The sequence below is a fragment of the Oryctolagus cuniculus genome, chromosome 9, assembly GCF_964237555.1.
Source record: "Oryctolagus cuniculus chromosome 9, mOryCun1.1, whole genome shotgun sequence".
Classification (NCBI taxonomy): Eukaryota; Metazoa; Chordata; class Mammalia; order Lagomorpha; family Leporidae; genus Oryctolagus; species Oryctolagus cuniculus.
Window position 1 is genome coordinate 71,961,004 of NC_091440.1, and position 18,323 is coordinate 71,979,326.

The 18,323-nt window shown below is 39.5% G+C and overlaps 1 protein-coding gene across 2 annotated transcripts in view; it reads left to right on the forward strand.

Annotated features, from left to right (window-relative positions):
• The window catches only part of LOC127489446 (phosphatidylinositol 3,4,5-trisphosphate 3-phosphatase TPTE2-like), a 114,715-nt gene that overhangs the window by 9,370 nt on the left and 87,022 nt on the right, over positions 1 to 18,323 (forward strand). Inside the window, exons 3-4 of one of the 2 annotated variants that reach the window (XM_070048917.1) lie at positions 2,247 to 2,338; positions 7,904 to 17,454. In XM_070048917.1, the coding sequence (XP_069905018.1) occupies positions 17,435 to 17,454 (20 nt within the window). In that variant the 5' untranslated portion in view covers positions 2,247 to 2,338; positions 7,904 to 17,434. Of the gene's footprint in view, positions 1 to 1,794; positions 2,339 to 7,903; positions 17,455 to 18,323 lie in introns of those variants that run through there. The other variant, XM_070048918.1, reaches the window with a different exon arrangement.

Genomic DNA, 18,323 nt, shown 5'->3' on the forward strand with positions numbered 1-18,323 from the left:
ATTTCTACCAAAATTTTCTTAAAGCTGACTGAAATTTTTGGTTGAGATTGCATTGAATTTGTACTCCATTTTGTCGGAGAACTGACATCCTAACAGTATTGAGTCTTCCAACCCACAAAGAAAATAAAGCTAGTTTTTGAAATATCTGTGTGTGTAAGAAGCCCCTCCATTATACACAAAAGAAAAAATAACAGATAAAACAATCTCTGCTTTGAGATTATTCTTCTGGAGTATTTGATGTTGGTGTACTCTGTCACCCATCTTTCAAACAAACAGCATGTGTCTTTAAAAAAAATCTTTGCAGTCTGGGACCAAATTCATTCCATTCTTTCCTCACAATGATCTCAAGACCACCAGAATCTGTGGTTGCCATGGACATGGAACTCTTATTCTTTCATTGGCATGTTCGCAGCCAAAGGCGTAGGACATGGTGGTAAGGGTCTCAGAGCAAGGTCCCCCTATCCTATCCCCTGCCCTCTCATTCTCATGAAAAGAATGGAGGTGTATAGCTGGAGAAAAAGGAGGGAAGGGAGTGGGGATGGGCTGAGAGTCTTTAGGGCTCATAGATGGGAAGATAGCCTTGAGCCCAATGGTGAGAAGAGCACTGATAAACATTCCTCTCCCCTCTGGGGGACCTCCCAAATCTCCCTTACCCTCTGGGACCAGTGAACAACTAAGTCAATATTGGTTAAGTAGCAGTGACCTTGTTGCTGGCAAGGAATTGAGTGAAGATTTGACTTAACAAATTCTGATTTGGGGCAATTAAAAATAAGAAAAGGAATATATATATATATGTATATATGTATAAATGCACACACACACACACACACAAGAAACTATGAAAAAAGGGAAAACCATTATTCTGAAGGATAGTAGGAGAGGAAACTTGAATCAAGATCTTAAAAAAGTTACCTCCCTTTTAGAGAAAACTACAGGAGTGCACAATACTGAGAGCTACTGTATCCTGTTGTTTCTAGCCTCTTCTGAGGAATAGTAAGAGAAAAAATATTCCTAGAAATCCCACTTTGCCTTGGGTCACCCTGGTTCACATCTAAAGATGTGCCTCTAGCACATCTCTGGAGCACTAGATGGTAGACTGGGAGCTTGGGAATTTCTACCCCTTCTGCCAATGAGTTGGTATCCTTTCAAATGTATGAAATTTACAGATGGCTGTGGCATGGGTCCAAAACTCAAAATCAACATTTATGCCCAAAATTGGACGATTGATTTTTAAAAATAATTATTTTTATATTAAATTATTTTTCTCTCTTTGCCAAGAGTTTAGGGACTTATGGTACAGTTCTGACTGCCTAAATGTAGTCATCATGTTGTTTTTCCCTGGCAATGTGATTGGCAATGTCTTATTTTCCTGTGACTTCCAATTTTCTTACATGACACAAAGCTACTGGGTGTAATGTTGAGGGACACATCTCTTTTTCTCACGTTTCTTTGATTTATTCTACAGAATGTTTCAGGATGGAAATATCATAAGTCACTATGATGATACAGCTATTGAGTTGAAACAGATTCTGTTTCATTTTCTGGTTCTGGGTAGCAATTGGATGATCTTAAATGTCTATTCTGGGGCCAGTGCTGTGGTGTAGTGGGTAAGGCTGCTGCTCTGGCATAGTAGGTAAAGCTAATGCCTGCAGTGCCAACATCCCATTTGGGTGCAGTTCGAGTCCCAGCTGCTCCACTTCCAATCCAGCTCCCCTAATGGCTCAACAAAGCTGCCAAGGATGGCCCAAGTGCTTGGGCTCCTGAATCCATGTGGGTTATCCAGAAGACGTTCTTGGCTCCTGGCTTCAGATTAGCAGAGCTCCAGCCATTGTGGACATTTGGGGAGTGAAGCATCAGATAGATGATTTTGCTCTCTCTCACTCTGTATCTCTGTCTCTATAATTCTGTAATCCAAATAATAAATAATATTTTAACAGCAAAGAAGCTTTTAAAAAATGTACTGCAGGTAAATGTAAATATCGTTGAATCTTCAAAAAATGTTTTCTTCTACTTTTGGAATGTTTTCTTCTACTTTTTACCAAGGGCAAATAAAGAATGTATGTTCCACATAAGTTATCAAATTACATGATACTGTAGATTTCCTTCATTTACAGATTCAGGACCTTAGAAATGCTGATCCATACCTAATAAGTTCTATGTGAGTCTTTGTCTTTCTCCTTTGAAGGATATGATAGGTGTCTAAACACATGGAATATAAAATTCACAAGTGCTTTTACTTTTCTTAGATTATGGATCGAATTTAACCGCATGGCGATATGAAGAGATTCAAAAAGAATCGTCAGTATCACTGGTTCTCTAAAAAGAAAAATACTGATATGTAAGTGATATTATTCTAATGTACTGAATTTTAAACATAACTTTCAACTTTAGTTAATCTGATAGGCAATCTGTGCATTCATTCTGGCTAAATATAAACTGTATAGAGATGAAATTTGTCAAGCTCACAGAATAAAGATCTTGTTAATCTATGCCTGAAATGTCCTTAAAAACACTAGTTTGGATGGTGTGATAATATGCATGTGCCCATCACTTTATGCTTTTCCTATGGGAAATCTGGTTGCCCTACCAGAGGATGATGTGTTCTGGAATGATAAGCTAGGTCCAACTCAGGAAACCATTCCACATAGAGGCCACCACAAGGGCTTCAGTTGTTTTGTCTTGATAAACACCTGAATTGTTGTTAATTACCAAAATAAAGGCTACAAATGTGTTTTTATTAGTGACACTGGGGCTTACAACTTAGCATGAAAATGCTAAAACTGTATGAAAATTAAAATCTGTGAATCAGATGAATGATTATACAGATAGTTCCCCCTTGGATAAGCACAATTTAAGAATCTGAATGATATCTGTAAGTGTATACCAGAGACTTGTCCGCTAGGTGGTCCTATCTGCAGCCATTGGTTTAAGAGTTTTTGCCTCCTGAATATTGGAACTATATCCCATTTATTGTATGGATGTCTCATTCCCAGATAGATTGGTGCCCCAAGAAATATGATTAGCTGTCCTAGTCTGTCAGCTGGATCTGAGGAGTAATTTGAATATTGACCAGCTCTCTTCCTCAGTAGAACCCATCAGGAAAACCTGATAATCATTCAATGAGGCTACCTGCATCAAAAAACTCATATTCCCCCTTTTGGCAGTCTGAACATTTTCCCTTAAGGTGATTTATTGCTATATCCCCAACACATTCCTGTTGATCTTCCTGTTGAGAGATAGCAGATACCTATCAGATATGCTTCAAGGATATCAGAAGACCAGCATAATACTTGAACGACTACATTCAAGGACCCTCAGCCCAGGCAAAAATTATTGGAACATCTAGACTATAGTCTTCTTTCTAAATATTTGAGGAATAATATAATAATTATATCTGTCTGTTCTTAGAGTTTTGATCTATTGCTGAGTACAAAATTGGTTTGCTAAAGGGACAATTAAATAGCATTTAACATACTCTTTCTGTAATGTGTTTCTTATACTTTTGGCAGTATGAGGTTTGTGTTCAAATAAGTCAGGAACTGCAGCATATTCTGGTCAGCTTTTAGAGATCCATGGTATTTATAAAAGAAATATGCTGGGGTGGCGCTGCTGCACAGTGGTGTAAGCCCACCAACTGCAGCACTAGCATTCCATATGGGATGTCCCAGCTGCCCCTCTTCTGATCCAACATTTTTGCTAATGTGCCTGGAAAAGGAGCAGAAGATGGTCCAAGTACTTGGGCCCAGGAATGAAGCTCCTGACTCCTGGCTTCAGCCTGGCCCAAGTCTGGCTGTTGGAGCCATTTGAGGAGTGAACCAGCACAGGTAAGATTTTCTCTCTCTCTCTCTCTTTCTCTCTCTGCCTCTCTCTCCATAACTCTGCCTTTGAAATAAATAAATCCTTAAAAACAAGCAAAATGTGTGCAATCAATTTCCCAAACTTGAATAAACATTTGAAAAGTCAGGTAAGTATTAAGGATAAGAGACTTTCAATCTCATGTCTGCTACTTTCTACTTGGTGATACTAGGCAAGTTAGTCACCCTCTCTGAGGCTAATTGCTTTCATCTATCAAATTGGGATAATCCTGTAAACTTCATAAGATTATTATGAGAATTAAGGAATTATTATATGTAAAGTATTTCAATAGCACCTGAAATATAAGTGCTTTTATTTTGTATTAATAATTTCAGACTACTGTTCCATTAGAAACCTTTCAGAGATGCTGGCTTAATCAAACTGAATATGTCTGAAGGATAATCAGAAGAGTAGATGCTGATGTGTTCATTTGAGACAGGTTTTGCCAAAGGAATTTCTTGTGAAATTTTTTTTTCTTGTGAAATTTAAGAACCATTAATTTCATTTTTGAAATTTGTGAGGCACATGTGATGTCTGAAAGTTAATCTGAAGAAAAATTTTCTTTTTTTATTTCTTTTTTTATTATTTAGTAAATATAAATTTCCAAAGTACAGTTTATGGATTACAATGGCTTCCCCCCCCATAATTTCCCTCCCACTCACACCCCTCCCATCTCCTGCTCCCTCTCCCATTCCATTCACATCAAGATTCATTTTAAATTATCACTATATACAGAAGATCGATTTAGTATATATTAAGTAAAGATTTCATCAGTTTGCACCCACACAGAAACATAAAGTGTAAAATACTGTGTCAGTACTAGTTATAGCATTACTTCACATTGGACAACACACTAAGGACAGATCCCACATGAGAAGTAAATACTCAGTGACTCCTGTTGTTGACACTCGTTTATGGCATCAATAATCTCCCTAGGCTCTAGTCATGAGTTGCCAAGGCTATGGAAGCCTTTTGAGTTTGCTGACTTTGATCTTATTCCCACAGGGTCATAGTCAAAGTGGAAGTTCTCTCCTCCCTTCAGAGAAAGGCACCTCCTTCTTTGATGGCCCTGTTCTTTCCACTGGCATCTCACTAGCAGAGATCTTTCATTTAGCTCTTCTTTTTTCTTTTTGTTGAGAGTGTCTTGGCTTTCCATGCCTAATATAATCTCATGGGCTCTTCAGCCATATCTGCATACCCTAAATTTTCAATGCAGAAAAGGGTGAAAACCCAGAAATATGAAAATGATGCTAATATGGATCTCCAAACAATTACATTATCACCAGGCAGACCAAAAACTATATCTAAAGTCTATTTATAGATACCTTTGAAGTGTCAGATAATTGAATTAATACAAATTAAGTTATGGTATTAAAATGCTCACTCGAGAAGTATTATTTTCTCAATTATTGTCATGATTTCATAATGCTCAAAAAACAAAAGAGAATATTATAAAGTATTACAAAATCTGTATTTGCTTTAAAGATTTCTTTATTTTTTGACAGGCAGAGTTAGACAGAGAGACAGAGACAGAGAGAGAGAGGCCTTGCAAATGCTGGTCCACTTCCCAAATGGCTGCAATGGCTGGAACTGGGCCAGTATGAACTAAAGAGCCAGGAGCTCCCTCTAGGTTTCCCATGTGGGTGCAGGAGTCCTCTGCTGCCCTCTTAGGTGCACCAGCAGAAAGCTGGATCAGAAGTGCAGCAGCTAAGCCACGACCAGCACCCATGTGAGAGGCCTGGCACTGCAGACTGGGGTTTACCCGCTACACCACAGCGATGTCCCCCAAAGTTCCTGGTCTCCCATGTGGGTGCAGGGCCCAAGGACTTGGGCCATCCTACACTGCCTTCCTGAGAGCTGGACTGGAAGAGGAGCAAACGGTACAGAACCGGCATGCCAACCGGGACTAGAACCTGGGTGCCGGCGCCACAGGCGGAGGATTAGCCTAGTGAGCCACGGTGCCGGCTGATTTCTTTGTTTATTTTACAGAGAAGAGAAATAGAGAGTGCTTCCATCCCCTGGCCATCTCCCCAAATGGGCCCAAGGACCAGGGTTGGGCAAGGCTGAAGCTAGGAGCCAGGAGCTTCTTCTAGGTCTCCCATGTGGGTAAAGGGGTTAAAGGACTTTTATACAGTGAACTCAGAGAAGTATGAAAAAGTCACCGATTAATATCACTGTATTAAAGTCACTTTAAATGTAACTAACCTAATACAACATTACTAAAGGATAGGGTCAGATAGAAACGATCACAAATAATATCCAACCAAATAGTGTTTGCAAGAAACCTACTTTACGTATAAAGACACAAGTGGAATAAAAATGAGAGAATAGAGGAAGCCATTTCGTGCTAACACTAATTTTGAAAAAGCAAGAATGGCTGTATTAATTTCAGAAAAGGCAGAGTTCAAAGTAAGGAAATTGTCATTTGTAACAAGGGCCATTAAGTAATGATAAAGGAATGATTTTTGCAGGAAAGCATAACAATCCTTTGACCAGACACCTCACCCTGAAGATATACAGACAGTCCTTAAGCATATCAAAACATGCTCACAGTCATACAGTGGTAGAGAATTGCAAATTAACACGATAAGATACTAAAAAAATGTCTATTAGAAGGGCTAAAATCCCTGAAATATGCCAAAATACTGAAATATACCAATATACTGAAAATACCAAATACTGGCAAGGATGTGGAGCAGTGGGAACCCTCATTCATTGCTGGTGGGAATGCAAGAATATGCAGCCACCTTCCAAAACAGTTTGACAGTTTCTTGCAAAGCCAAACATAGTCTCACTATACAACCCAGAAAATGCACCCTTAAGTATTTACTCAATTGGCTTGAAAGTTATGTCCACATGGAAACTGACATACAGATATTTCTAGCAGCTTTATTCATAATTATTAAGAATTGGAAGCAACCAACATATCCTTCGATAGAGGAGTGTATAAACAAACCAGCATGTACATAAAATGGCATATTTGTCAGCACTAAAAATATTTGAACCATGTAGCCATGACAAAGCTTGCTGAAACCTTGAATGCATATGGTTAAGTTAAAGAAGCCAATATGACAAGGCTACTTACTATATGATTCTAGCTATATGACATTCTAGAAAGGTATAGAGACAGGAAAAATGAGCAGTAGTTGTCAGGCACTGGTGGATGAGTAGAGGAATGAATAGGTAGGAGACAGGGAAGTTTTAGGGCAGGGAAATTTATGCTGTAATGATGGACCATGACACCATGCATTTAGCAAAACACATAGAACTGTGCAATACAATGAATGGACCTCAACTATGGGTTTTATTTGGTATATTAGCAAGTGTACCACAAGAATATAAGGTGTTAGGAATAGAAGAAACTGTCTGAGACAGAATGAGTATAATCAGTATATGGAAACTTTCAGTACTTTAATTTTTCCACAAATAAATTTTCTCTAAAAAATAAGGTATACTAGAAACAAAGTACAAAGAAAAATAATCATTCTGATCTCATGCTCTCTCTTCAGTTTATACAATCTTATAGTTTAGGTAGATGCTGACCTACATTACTGGCTTCAGGCTAACCAAATGGCCACCAGGGACTAATTTTTGCCATTCAACTGTCATTGTTCCAGCATTTTCCCCACCCCTTTATTTGTAACCTTACGTCCACTTTTATCCAGATGGATTTCCCCATCCCTACACTGTCATTTCCCTCTCACTTCCCAAAGTTCTCTGACATTGACCAGAACGAGACAGAGAACAGAATGTGGGGAAGGAATCTTAACCATCACATTGGTGCTTCCCCTTGCTTCCTTCTATTTCTAGTAAATAATTACATTCACAAGGACACACGCCCCCTCACATACACACACAAGCGTATTTTGAGGCAGGCTTACAGGTCTCGCTGCCATGATCCTAAACTGTGGCTTTAGTTCCCATCATGTGTCTCTAGGCTTTCGCATGTATGACTTATTCTTTGTTCCCTGAAACTCCTGTCTGGAAAGAGCATCATTTCATCCAAATTGTCTGATGGTTTTTTTTTTTTTTCCGTTTGTTTTCACAGGGATGATAATCCGTTGACAGACATTTTGGTTGTCCCTAACCAGAATGTCAATAATAGGTGAGTTTGTTTTCTGTTATCTGCATGGGAAACCATTTTGGAGTCGTTATGACAACACACAGTTAATTTACAGCCTGTCAGTGTCTGCGTGTAACCTGTTTGTGTTTTCTACCTAGATGTAAAAAAGTGAGCCAGGTCAGAAAATATGTACTCATGATATGTTTGTGTACCTCAGAAACCAGAAACCTGAGCCTATCACAATTCAGAACCCAGGCAACTATCAGAATACCTGTGTGTGAGATGCACAGTGACACAAGGGAGAAGAGAACCCATTTTGGAAGCAAGCACTTGGTAGATGTAGGCAGGGAGCACAGGAGGCCTCAGTGCAAAGAAAGGAGCTAATCTTCCCAGGATTAATCCCTCATGCTCCAGGGCACTGCCACCACGTGAGGCTAATCCACTCAGCCCAAACCCACCATCACACTGGGTGGAACTCTTGCTTCTAGCCTGCAGTGAGTCAACCCTATCTATGGAGCAGGAAAGGCAACCATGATGGGTTTAATCAAGGAGATGGTGAGAGGGAGGCTGTTAAAGCAGGAAATCAGATGGGACAAGAGGTATAGGTACTTAGAACTTGAAGAGGTCTAGGAGGTAGTTACAGAGAGTGGCTGCACAATGGGTATCGAAAGAAAGTTAGAAGGAGAAAGTCCTAGAGTTCCACAGCACAGTGGGGTGACGATAGCCTATTACATAGTTCACAAAGAACTGGAAGAGAGAACCTCAGCATCTCCAAACATAATGAAAGAATAATGAGATGAAAATGCTAATTACCCTGATTTGGTCAGTGTATGCTGTGTACATGTGTTTTAATATCATTAAACCCATAGATAATGAAATTGTTACAGTTAATAAAATTTTCAAAAAGTCTTGAGGCATGAATATTTACTTTATAGGCCTAAGAACTTAATTTCCACCATATAAAACTTTTTTACTTTGGACAAAAAGGAGTGAGCCTATTAGCACATCAGCTCACATTGTGAGTTACCAGGCTAAGGATAGAAACAATCAAATTCGGGGGACAATATTCATTCTATAACAAAAAGGAATTGAGGAGGAATCCTGTTTGCACTAAGGAGAAGGTAAAATTGAGCACAGAGAAGAGGAGCTCTAAGCACAGAAAAATAAAACTAACAGACCCTAGGAATGTCCCAAAGCCTCAAGATACCCATAATCCATGCCAGACACACTTCCACAAACTTTTGGATGGACCCTCAAACATACGAGTAAAAATCCATTTGTATCTAGAATAACTGTACTGATTTCATCTGAAATTTTTGAATAACTGCGACTTTTTAGTTTAACCAATTTAAAATTGTAGATCAATTACAGCTAATTTGAATAAAAAGTGAAGTTCATGGATTCACGTGGTGTTTGATTATGTACAATTTAATCCTCAGCCCTGCTCTAAATGAAGCAGTATCCACTCATGGCGGAGTCGAAAATGAAAGGTCAGATACCTACTTGTATACAGATATATACACATATGTCTAAATACATATTAAATGTAGATTTCCTTCAAAACTGTTTCTAAAGTATTGGCAGTGCCAGCTTTTGTTTGTAACTTTTTTTCCTTTTTTGCATCCAGTTCTATAAAAGAGGAACAGGTCAGAAGAAACAGACTTCTTCCCATCTTGATAACTAGTTCCAAAATTCTTGGAAAACTATCAGATCATTTGTGCATGCAACTGTAGTAGAGTGGGCAGTGTTCATTTGCTAGAGCTAATGTAACAACACATGACAAGCTGAGTGTCTTAAACAAGTTTATTATATAACAGACCTAGGGGTTAGAACTGGAAAATGAACTACTGCACATAGGCTTTTTGGAGGTCAGTAACAACGTATCTGTTCTATGCCTCTCTCCTAGCTATTGCCAATTGCTGTCCATCTATGGTATTCCTTGGCACTTAGATTCCTTACCCAGGTCTCTGCTCACATATGCACATGGCATGCTTTCTGTTTGTGCCTGCGTTCACATTTTTCTTTTTATAAGGGCACCAGTCATATTGGATCAGGAGCTCACTCTATGCCAATAGAACCTCGTCTTAACTGCTTAGTTTCCAGTGAGCCTATTAGCACATCAGCTCACATTGTGAGTTACCAGGCTAAGGATAGAAACAATCAAATTCGGGGGACAATATTCATTCTATAACAAAAAGGAATTGAGGAGGAATCCTGTTTGCACTAAGGAGAAGGTAAAATTGAGCACAGAGAAGAGGAGCCCTAAGCACAGAAAAATAAAACTAACAGACCCTAGAAATGTCCCAAAGCCTCAAGACACCCATAACCCATGCCAGACACACTATTGGATGAATGAACCCTGACTCAGGTCTGCAGCTACCTGACCATATCTCATGGACAAGAACCACAAACATGGGTGAAAGTAAGGAGGTGAAGGTGAGACTTGAGAATCAAGAATTTAGGTGAGGTGAGAGTGATGTGTCCCTACAAATTGAAGTTGAGTTGAAGGAAGTGACACCACAAAGGGCTATCTCTCTCTGGGACTAAGTTAATAATAGTTTTAATTATATCTAGAGCATTACTAAGTTCATATCACTAAGAAGTTTATACCTGAAATATGAAGTCGTGTTCCTAATAACATCAACACTGGGTTTAAGTAGTGACTAAAGACCACCTAGTTTATGAGTACCTATAGCTCTCGGATCCAACAAAGTAAGTTTATAATAGGTCACACATGGATGAATCAACATCATTAATAAATAAAAATAAAATTATTTTGCACTAAAGTACTTACGTTCTTATTTAATTTCCACAAACTTTTGGAAGGACCCCCAAACATATGAGTAAAAATCCATTTGTATCTAGAATAACTGTACTGATTTCATCTGAAAAACTTAGCTTAAAATCAGCATCCTTTCTGATTGTGTACTTTTGCTTTATAATCTCTTAGCCCAAACCAGGGTAAACTGAACTCTGTCACTATGGAAGACCCTAATGAATGGTGAGTTCAAACAAATTCTTTAAAAGAATTATTTTTATTCATGTGAAAGTGTTAGAGAGGTAGGTAGGTAGAGAGAGACAGAGACAGAGACAGAGACAGAGATAGAGACAGAGAGAGAGAGGCCTTGCAAATGCTGGTCCACTTCCCAAATGGCTGCAATGGCTGGAACTGGGCCAGTATGAACTAAAGAGCCAGGAGCTCCCTCTAGGTTTCCCATGTGGGTGCAGGAGTCCTCTGCTGCCCTCTTAGGTGCACCAGCAGAAAGCTGGATCAGAAGTGCAGCAGCTAAGCCACGACCAGCACCCATGTGAGAGGCCTGGCACTGCAGACTGGGGTTTACCCGCTACACCACAGCGATGTCCCCCAAAGTTCCTGGTCTCCCATGTGGGTGCAGGGCCCAAGGACTTGGGCCATCCTACACTGCCTTCCTGGGCCACAGCAGAGAGCTGGACTGGAAGAGGAGCAACCGGGACAGAACCGGCATGCCAACCGGGACTAGAACCTGGGTGCCGGCGCCACAGGCGGAGGATTAGCCTAGTGAGCCACGGTGCCGGCTGATTTCTTTGTTTATTTTACAGAGAAGAGAAATAGAGAGTGCTTCCATCCCCTGGCCATCTCCCCAAATGGGCCCAAGGACCAGGGTTGGGCAAGGCTGAAGCTAGGAGCCAGGAGCTTCTTCTAGGTCTCCCATGTGGGTAAAGGGGTTAAAGGACTTTTATACAGTGAACTCAGAGAAGTATGAAAAAGTCACCGATTAATATCACTGTATTAAAGTCACTTTAAATGTAACTAACCTAATACAACATTACTAAAGGATAGGGTCAGATAGAAACGATCACAAATAATATCCAACCAAATAGTGTTTGCAAGAAACCTACTTTACGTATAAAGACACAAGTGGAATAAAAATGAGAGAATAGAGGAAGCCATTTCGTGCTAACACTAATTTTGAAAAAGCAAGAATGGCTGTATTAATTTCAGAAAAGGCAGAGTTCAAAGTAAGGAAATTGTCATTTGTAACAAGGGCCATTAAGTAATGATAAAGGAATGATTTATTTAACAATTACCAAAACATTTTTATTGTAGAGTTTGTTTCTGACTTTAACTCTATAATTAATCTAAACTCTCCATTGTTAAGTACAAATCCACAGCATGTTGTCACATATTTCTCTTTCAGTTTGGAATTCTTGATATCCAAGTCCTTTTTCTTTTTTTTTTTTTAACTTTTATTTAATGAATATAAATTTCCAAAGTACGGCTTATGGATTACAATGGCTTCCCCCCCATAACATCTCTCCCACCCGCATCCCTCCCCTTTCCCACTCCCTCTCCCCTTCCATTCACATGAGGATTCATTTTTGATTCTCTTTATATACAGAAGATCAGTTTAGTGTACATTAAGTAAAGATTTCAACAGTTAGCTCCCACACAAACATAAAGTGAAAACTAATAGATGATTTTTTAAATGATGATGAAATCAGATCAGACCTATTGTCATGTTTAATCCCAGCGAGAGTCAAGTTGGGAATTAATAATTTCTTCTTCTTCTTTTTTTTTTTTTTACAGAAGATAAGTTTAGTGTACATTAAGTAAAGATTTCAACAGTTTGCACCCCCATAGAAACACAAAGCGAAATATACTGTTTGAGTACTCATTATAGCATTAAGTCTCAATGTACAGCACATTAAGGACAGAGATCCTACATGAGGAGTAAGTGCACAGTGACTCCTGTTGTTGACTTTACAAATTGACACTCCTGTTTATGGCATCAGTAATCTCCCTATGCAACAGTCATGAGTTTCCAAGGCTATGGAAGCCTTTTGAGTTCACCGACTCTTATCTTGTTTAGACAAGGTCATATTCAAAGTGGAGGTTCTCTCCTCCCTTCAGAGAAAGGTACCTCCTTCTTTGAAGACCTGTTCTTAAGGAATGATTTTTGTGGGAAAACATAACAATCCTTTGACCAGACACCTCACCCTGAAGATATACAGACAGTCCTTAAGCATATCAAAACATGCTCACAGTCATACAGTGGTAGAGAATTGCAAATTAACACGATAAGATACTAAAAAAATGTCTATTAGAAGGGCTAAAATCCCTGAAATATGCCAAAATACTGAAATATACCAATATACTGAAAATACCAAATACTGGCAAGGATGTGGAGCAGTGGGAACCCTCATTCATTGCTGGTGGGAATGCAAGAATATGCAGCCACCTTCCAAAACAGTTTGACAGTTTCTTGCAAAGCCAAACATAGTCTCACTATACAACCCAGAAAATGCACCCTTAAGTATTTACTCAATTGGCTTGAAAGTTATGTCCACATGGAAACTGACATACAGATATTTCTAGCAGCTTTATTCATAATTATTAAGAATTGGAAGCAACCAACATATCCTTCGATAGAGGAGTGTATAAACAAACCAGCATGTACATAAAATGGCATATTTGTCAGCACTAAAAATATTTGAACCATGTAGCCATGACAAAGCTTGCTGAAACCTTGAATGCATATGGTTAAGTTAAAGAAGCCAATATGACAAGGCTACTTACTATATGATTCTAGCTATATGACATTCTAGAAAGGTATAGAGACAGGAAAAATGAGCAGTAGTTGTCAGGCACTGGTGGATGAGTAGAGGAATGAATAGGTAGGAGACAGGGAAGTTTTAGGGCAGGGAAATTTATGCTGTAATGATGGACCATGACACCATGCATTTAGCAAAACACATAGAACTGTGCAATACAATGAATGGACCTCAACTATGGGTTTTATTTGGTATATTAGCAAGTGTACCACAAGAATATAAGGTGTTAGGAATAGAAGAAACTGTCTGAGACAGAATGAGTATAATCAGTATATGGAAACTTTCAGTACTTTAATTTTTCCACAAATAAATTTTCTCTAAAAAATAAGGTATACTAGAAACAAAGTACAAAGAAAAATAATCATTCTGATCTCATGCTCTCTCTTCAGTTTATACAATCTTATAGTTTAGGTAGATGCTGACCTACATTACTGGCTTCAGGCTAACCAAATGGCCACCAGGGACTAATTTTTGCCATTCAACTGTCATTGTTCCAGCATTTTCCCCACCCCTTTATTTGTAACCTTACGTCCACTTTTATCCAGATGGATTTCCCCATCCCTACACTGTCATTTCCCTCTCACTTCCCAAAGTTCTCTGACATTGACCAGAACGAGACAGAGAACAGAATGTGGGGAAGGAATCTTAACCATCACATTGGTGCTTCCCCTTGCTTCCTTCTATTTCTAGTAAATAATTACATTCACAAGGACACACGCCCCCTCACATACACACACAAGCGTATTTTGAGGCAGGCTTACAGGTCTCGCTGCCATGATCCTAAACTGTGGCTTTAGTTCCCATCATGTGTCTCTAGGCTTTCGCATGTATGACTTATTCTTTGTTCCCTGAAACTCCTGTCTGGAAAGAGCATCATTTCATCCAAATTGTCTGATGGTTTTTTTTTTTTTTCCGTTTGTTTTCACAGGGATGATAATCCGTTGACAGACATTTTGGTTGTCCCTAACCAGAATGTCAATAATAGGTGAGTTTGTTTTCTGTTATCTGCATGGGAAACCATTTTGGAGTCGTTATGACAACACACAGTTAATTTACAGCCTGTCAGTGTCTGCGTGTAACCTGTTTGTGTTTTCTACCTAGATGTAAAAAAGTGAGCCAGGTCAGAAAATATGTACTCATGATATGTTTGTGTACCTCAGAAACCAGAAACCTGAGCCTATCACAATTCAGAACCCAGGCAACTATCAGAATACCTGTGTGTGAGATGCACAGTGACACAAGGGAGAAGAGAACCCATTTTGGAAGCAAGCACTTGGTAGATGTAGGCAGGGAGCACAGGAGGCCTCAGTGCAAAGAAAGGAGCTAATCTTCCCAGGATTAATCCCTCATGCTCCAGGGCACTGCCACCACGTGAGGCTAATCCACTCAGCCCAAACCCACCATCACACTGGGTGGAACTCTTGCTTCTAGCCTGCAGTGAGTCAACCCTATCTATGGAGCAGGAAAGGCAACCATGATGGGTTTAATCAAGGAGATGGTGAGAGGGAGGCTGTTAAAGCAGGAAATCAGATGGGACAAGAGGTATAGGTACTTAGAACTTGAAGAGGTCTAGGAGGTAGTTACAGAGAGTGGCTGCACAATGGGTATCGAAAGAAAGTTAGAAGGAGAAAGTCCTAGAGTTCCACAGCACAGTGGGGTGACGATAGCCTATTACATAGTTCACAAAGAACTGGAAGAGAGAACCTCAGCATCTCCAAACATAATGAAAGAATAATGAGATGAAAATGCTAATTACCCTGATTTGGTCAGTGTATGCTGTGTACATGTGTTTTAATATCATTAAACCCATAGATAATGAAATTGTTACAGTTAATAAAATTTTCAAAAAGTCTTGAGGCATGAATATTTACTTTATAGGCCTAAGAACTTAATTTCCACCATATAAAACTTTTTTACTTTGGACAAAAAGGAGTGAGCCTATTAGCACATCAGCTCACATTGTGAGTTACCAGGCTAAGGATAGAAACAATCAAATTCGGGGGACAATATTCATTCTATAACAAAAAGGAATTGAGGAGGAATCCTGTTTGCACTAAGGAGAAGGTAAAATTGAGCACAGAGAAGAGGAGCCCTAAGCACAGAAAAATAAAACTAACAGACCCTAGGAATGTCCCAAAGCCTCAAGATACCCATAATCCATGCCAGACACACTTCCACAAACTTTTGGATGGACCCTCAAACATACGAGTAAAAATCCATTTGTATCTAGAATAACTGTACTGATTTCATCTGAAATTTTTGAATAACTGCGACTTTTTAGTTTAACCAATTTAAAATTGTAGATCAATTACAGCTAATTTGAATAAAAAGTGAAGTTCATGGATTCACGTGGTGTTTGATTATGTACAATTTAATCCTCAGCCCTGCTCTAAATGAAGCAGTATCCACTCATGGCGGAGTCGAAAATGAAAGGTCAGATACCTACTTGTATACAGATATATACACATATGTCTAAATACATATTAAATGTAGATTTCCTTCAAAACTGTTTCTAAAGTATTGGCAGTGCCAGCTTTTGTTTGTAACTTTTTTTCCTTTTTTGCATCCAGTTCTATAAAAGAGGAACAGGTCAGAAGAAACAGACTTCTTCCCATCTTGATAACTAGTTCCAAAATTCTTGGAAAACTATCAGATCATTTGTGCATGCAACTGTAGTAGAGTGGGCAGTGTTCATTTGCTAGAGCTAATGTAACAACACATGACAAGCTGAGTGTCTTAAACAAGTTTATTATATAACAGACCTAGGGGTTAGAACTGGAAAATGAACTACTGCACATAGGCTTTTTGGAGGTCAGTAACAACGTATCTGTTCTATGCCTCTCTCCTAGCTATTGCCAATTGCTGTCCATCTATGGTATTCCTTGGCACTTAGATTCCTTACCCAGGTCTCTGCTCACATATGCACATGGCATGCTTTCTGTTTGTGCCTGCGTTCACATTTTTCTTTTTATAAGGGCACCAGTCATATTGGATCAGGAGCTCACTCTATGCCAATAGAACCTCGTCTTAACTGCTTAGTTTCCAGTGAGCCTATTAGCACATCAGCTCACATTGTGAGTTACAAGGCTAAGGATAGAAACAATCAAATTCGGGGGACAATATTCATTCTATAACAAAAAGGAATTGAGGAGGAATCCTGTTTGCACTAAGGAGAAGGTAAAATTGAGCACAGAGAAGAGGAGCCCTAAGCACAGAAAAATAAAACTAACAGACCCTAGAAATGTCCCAAAGCCTCAAGACACCCATAACCCATGCCAGACACACTATTGGATGAATGAACCCTGACTCAGGTCTGCAGCTACCTGACCATATCTCATGGACAAGAACCACAAACATGGGTGAAAGTAAGGAGGTGAAGGTGAGACTTGAGAATCAAGAATTTAGGTGAGGTGAGAGTGATGTGTCCCTACAAATTGAAGTTGAGTTGAAGGAAGTGACACCACAAAGGGCTATCTCTCTCTGGGACTAAGTTAATAATAGTTTTAATTATATCTAGAGCATTACTAAGTTCATATCACTAAGAAGTTTATACCTGAAATATGAAGTCGTGTTCCTAATAACATCAACACTGGGTTTAAGTAGTGACTAAAGACCACCTAGTTTATGAGTACCTATAGCTCTCGGATCCAACAAAGTAAGTTTATAATAGGTCACACATGGATGAATCAACATCATTAATAAATAAAAATAAAATTATTTTGCACTAAAGTACTTACGTTCTTATTTAATTTCCACAAACTTTTGGAAGGACCCCCAAACATATGAGTAAAAATCCATTTGTATCTAGAATAACTGTACTGATTTCATCTGAAAAACTTAGCTTAAAATCAGCATCCTTTCTGATTGTGTACTTTTGCTTTATAATCTCTTAGCCCAAACCAGGGTAAACTGAACTCTGTCACTATGGAAGACCCTAATGAATGGTGAGTTCAAACAAATTCTTTAAAAGAATTATTTTTATTCATGTGAAAGTGTTAGAGAGGTAGGTAGGTAGAGAGAGACAGAGACAGAGACAGAGACAGAGATAGAGACAGAGAGAGAGAGGCCTTGCAAATGCTGGTCCACTTCCCAAATGGCTGCAATGGCTGGAACTGGGCCAGTATGAACTAAAGAGCCAGGAGCTCCCTCTAGGTTTCCCATGTGGGTGCAGGAGTCCTCTGCTGCCCTCTTAGGTGCACCAGCAGAAAGCTGGATCAGAAGTGCAGCAGCTAAGCCACGACCAGCACCCATGTGAGAGGCCTGGCACTGCAGACTGGGGTTTACCCGCTACACCACAGCGATGTCCCCCAAAGTTCCTGGTCTCCCATGTGGGTGCAGGGCCCAAGGACTTGGGCCATCCTACACTGCCTTCCTGGGCCACAGCAGAGAGCTGGACTGGAAGAGGAGCAACCGGGACAGAACCGGCATGCCAACCGGGACTAGAACCTGGGTGCCGGCGCCACAGGCGGAGGATTAGCCTAGTGAGCCACGGTGCCGGCTGATTTCTTTGTTTATTTTACAGAGAAGAGAAATAGAGAGTGCTTCCATCCCCTGGCCATCTCCCCAAATGGGCCCAAGGACCAGGGTTGGGCAAGGCTGAAGCTAGGAGCCAGGAGCTTCTTCTAGGTCTCCCATGTGGGTAAAGGGGTTAAAGGACTTTTATACAGTGAACTCAGAGAAGTATGAAAAAGTCACCGATTAATATCACTGTATTAAAGTCACTTTAAATGTAACTAACCTAATACAACATTACTAAAGGATAGGGTCAGATAGAAACGATCACAAATAATATCCAACCAAATAGTGTTTGCAA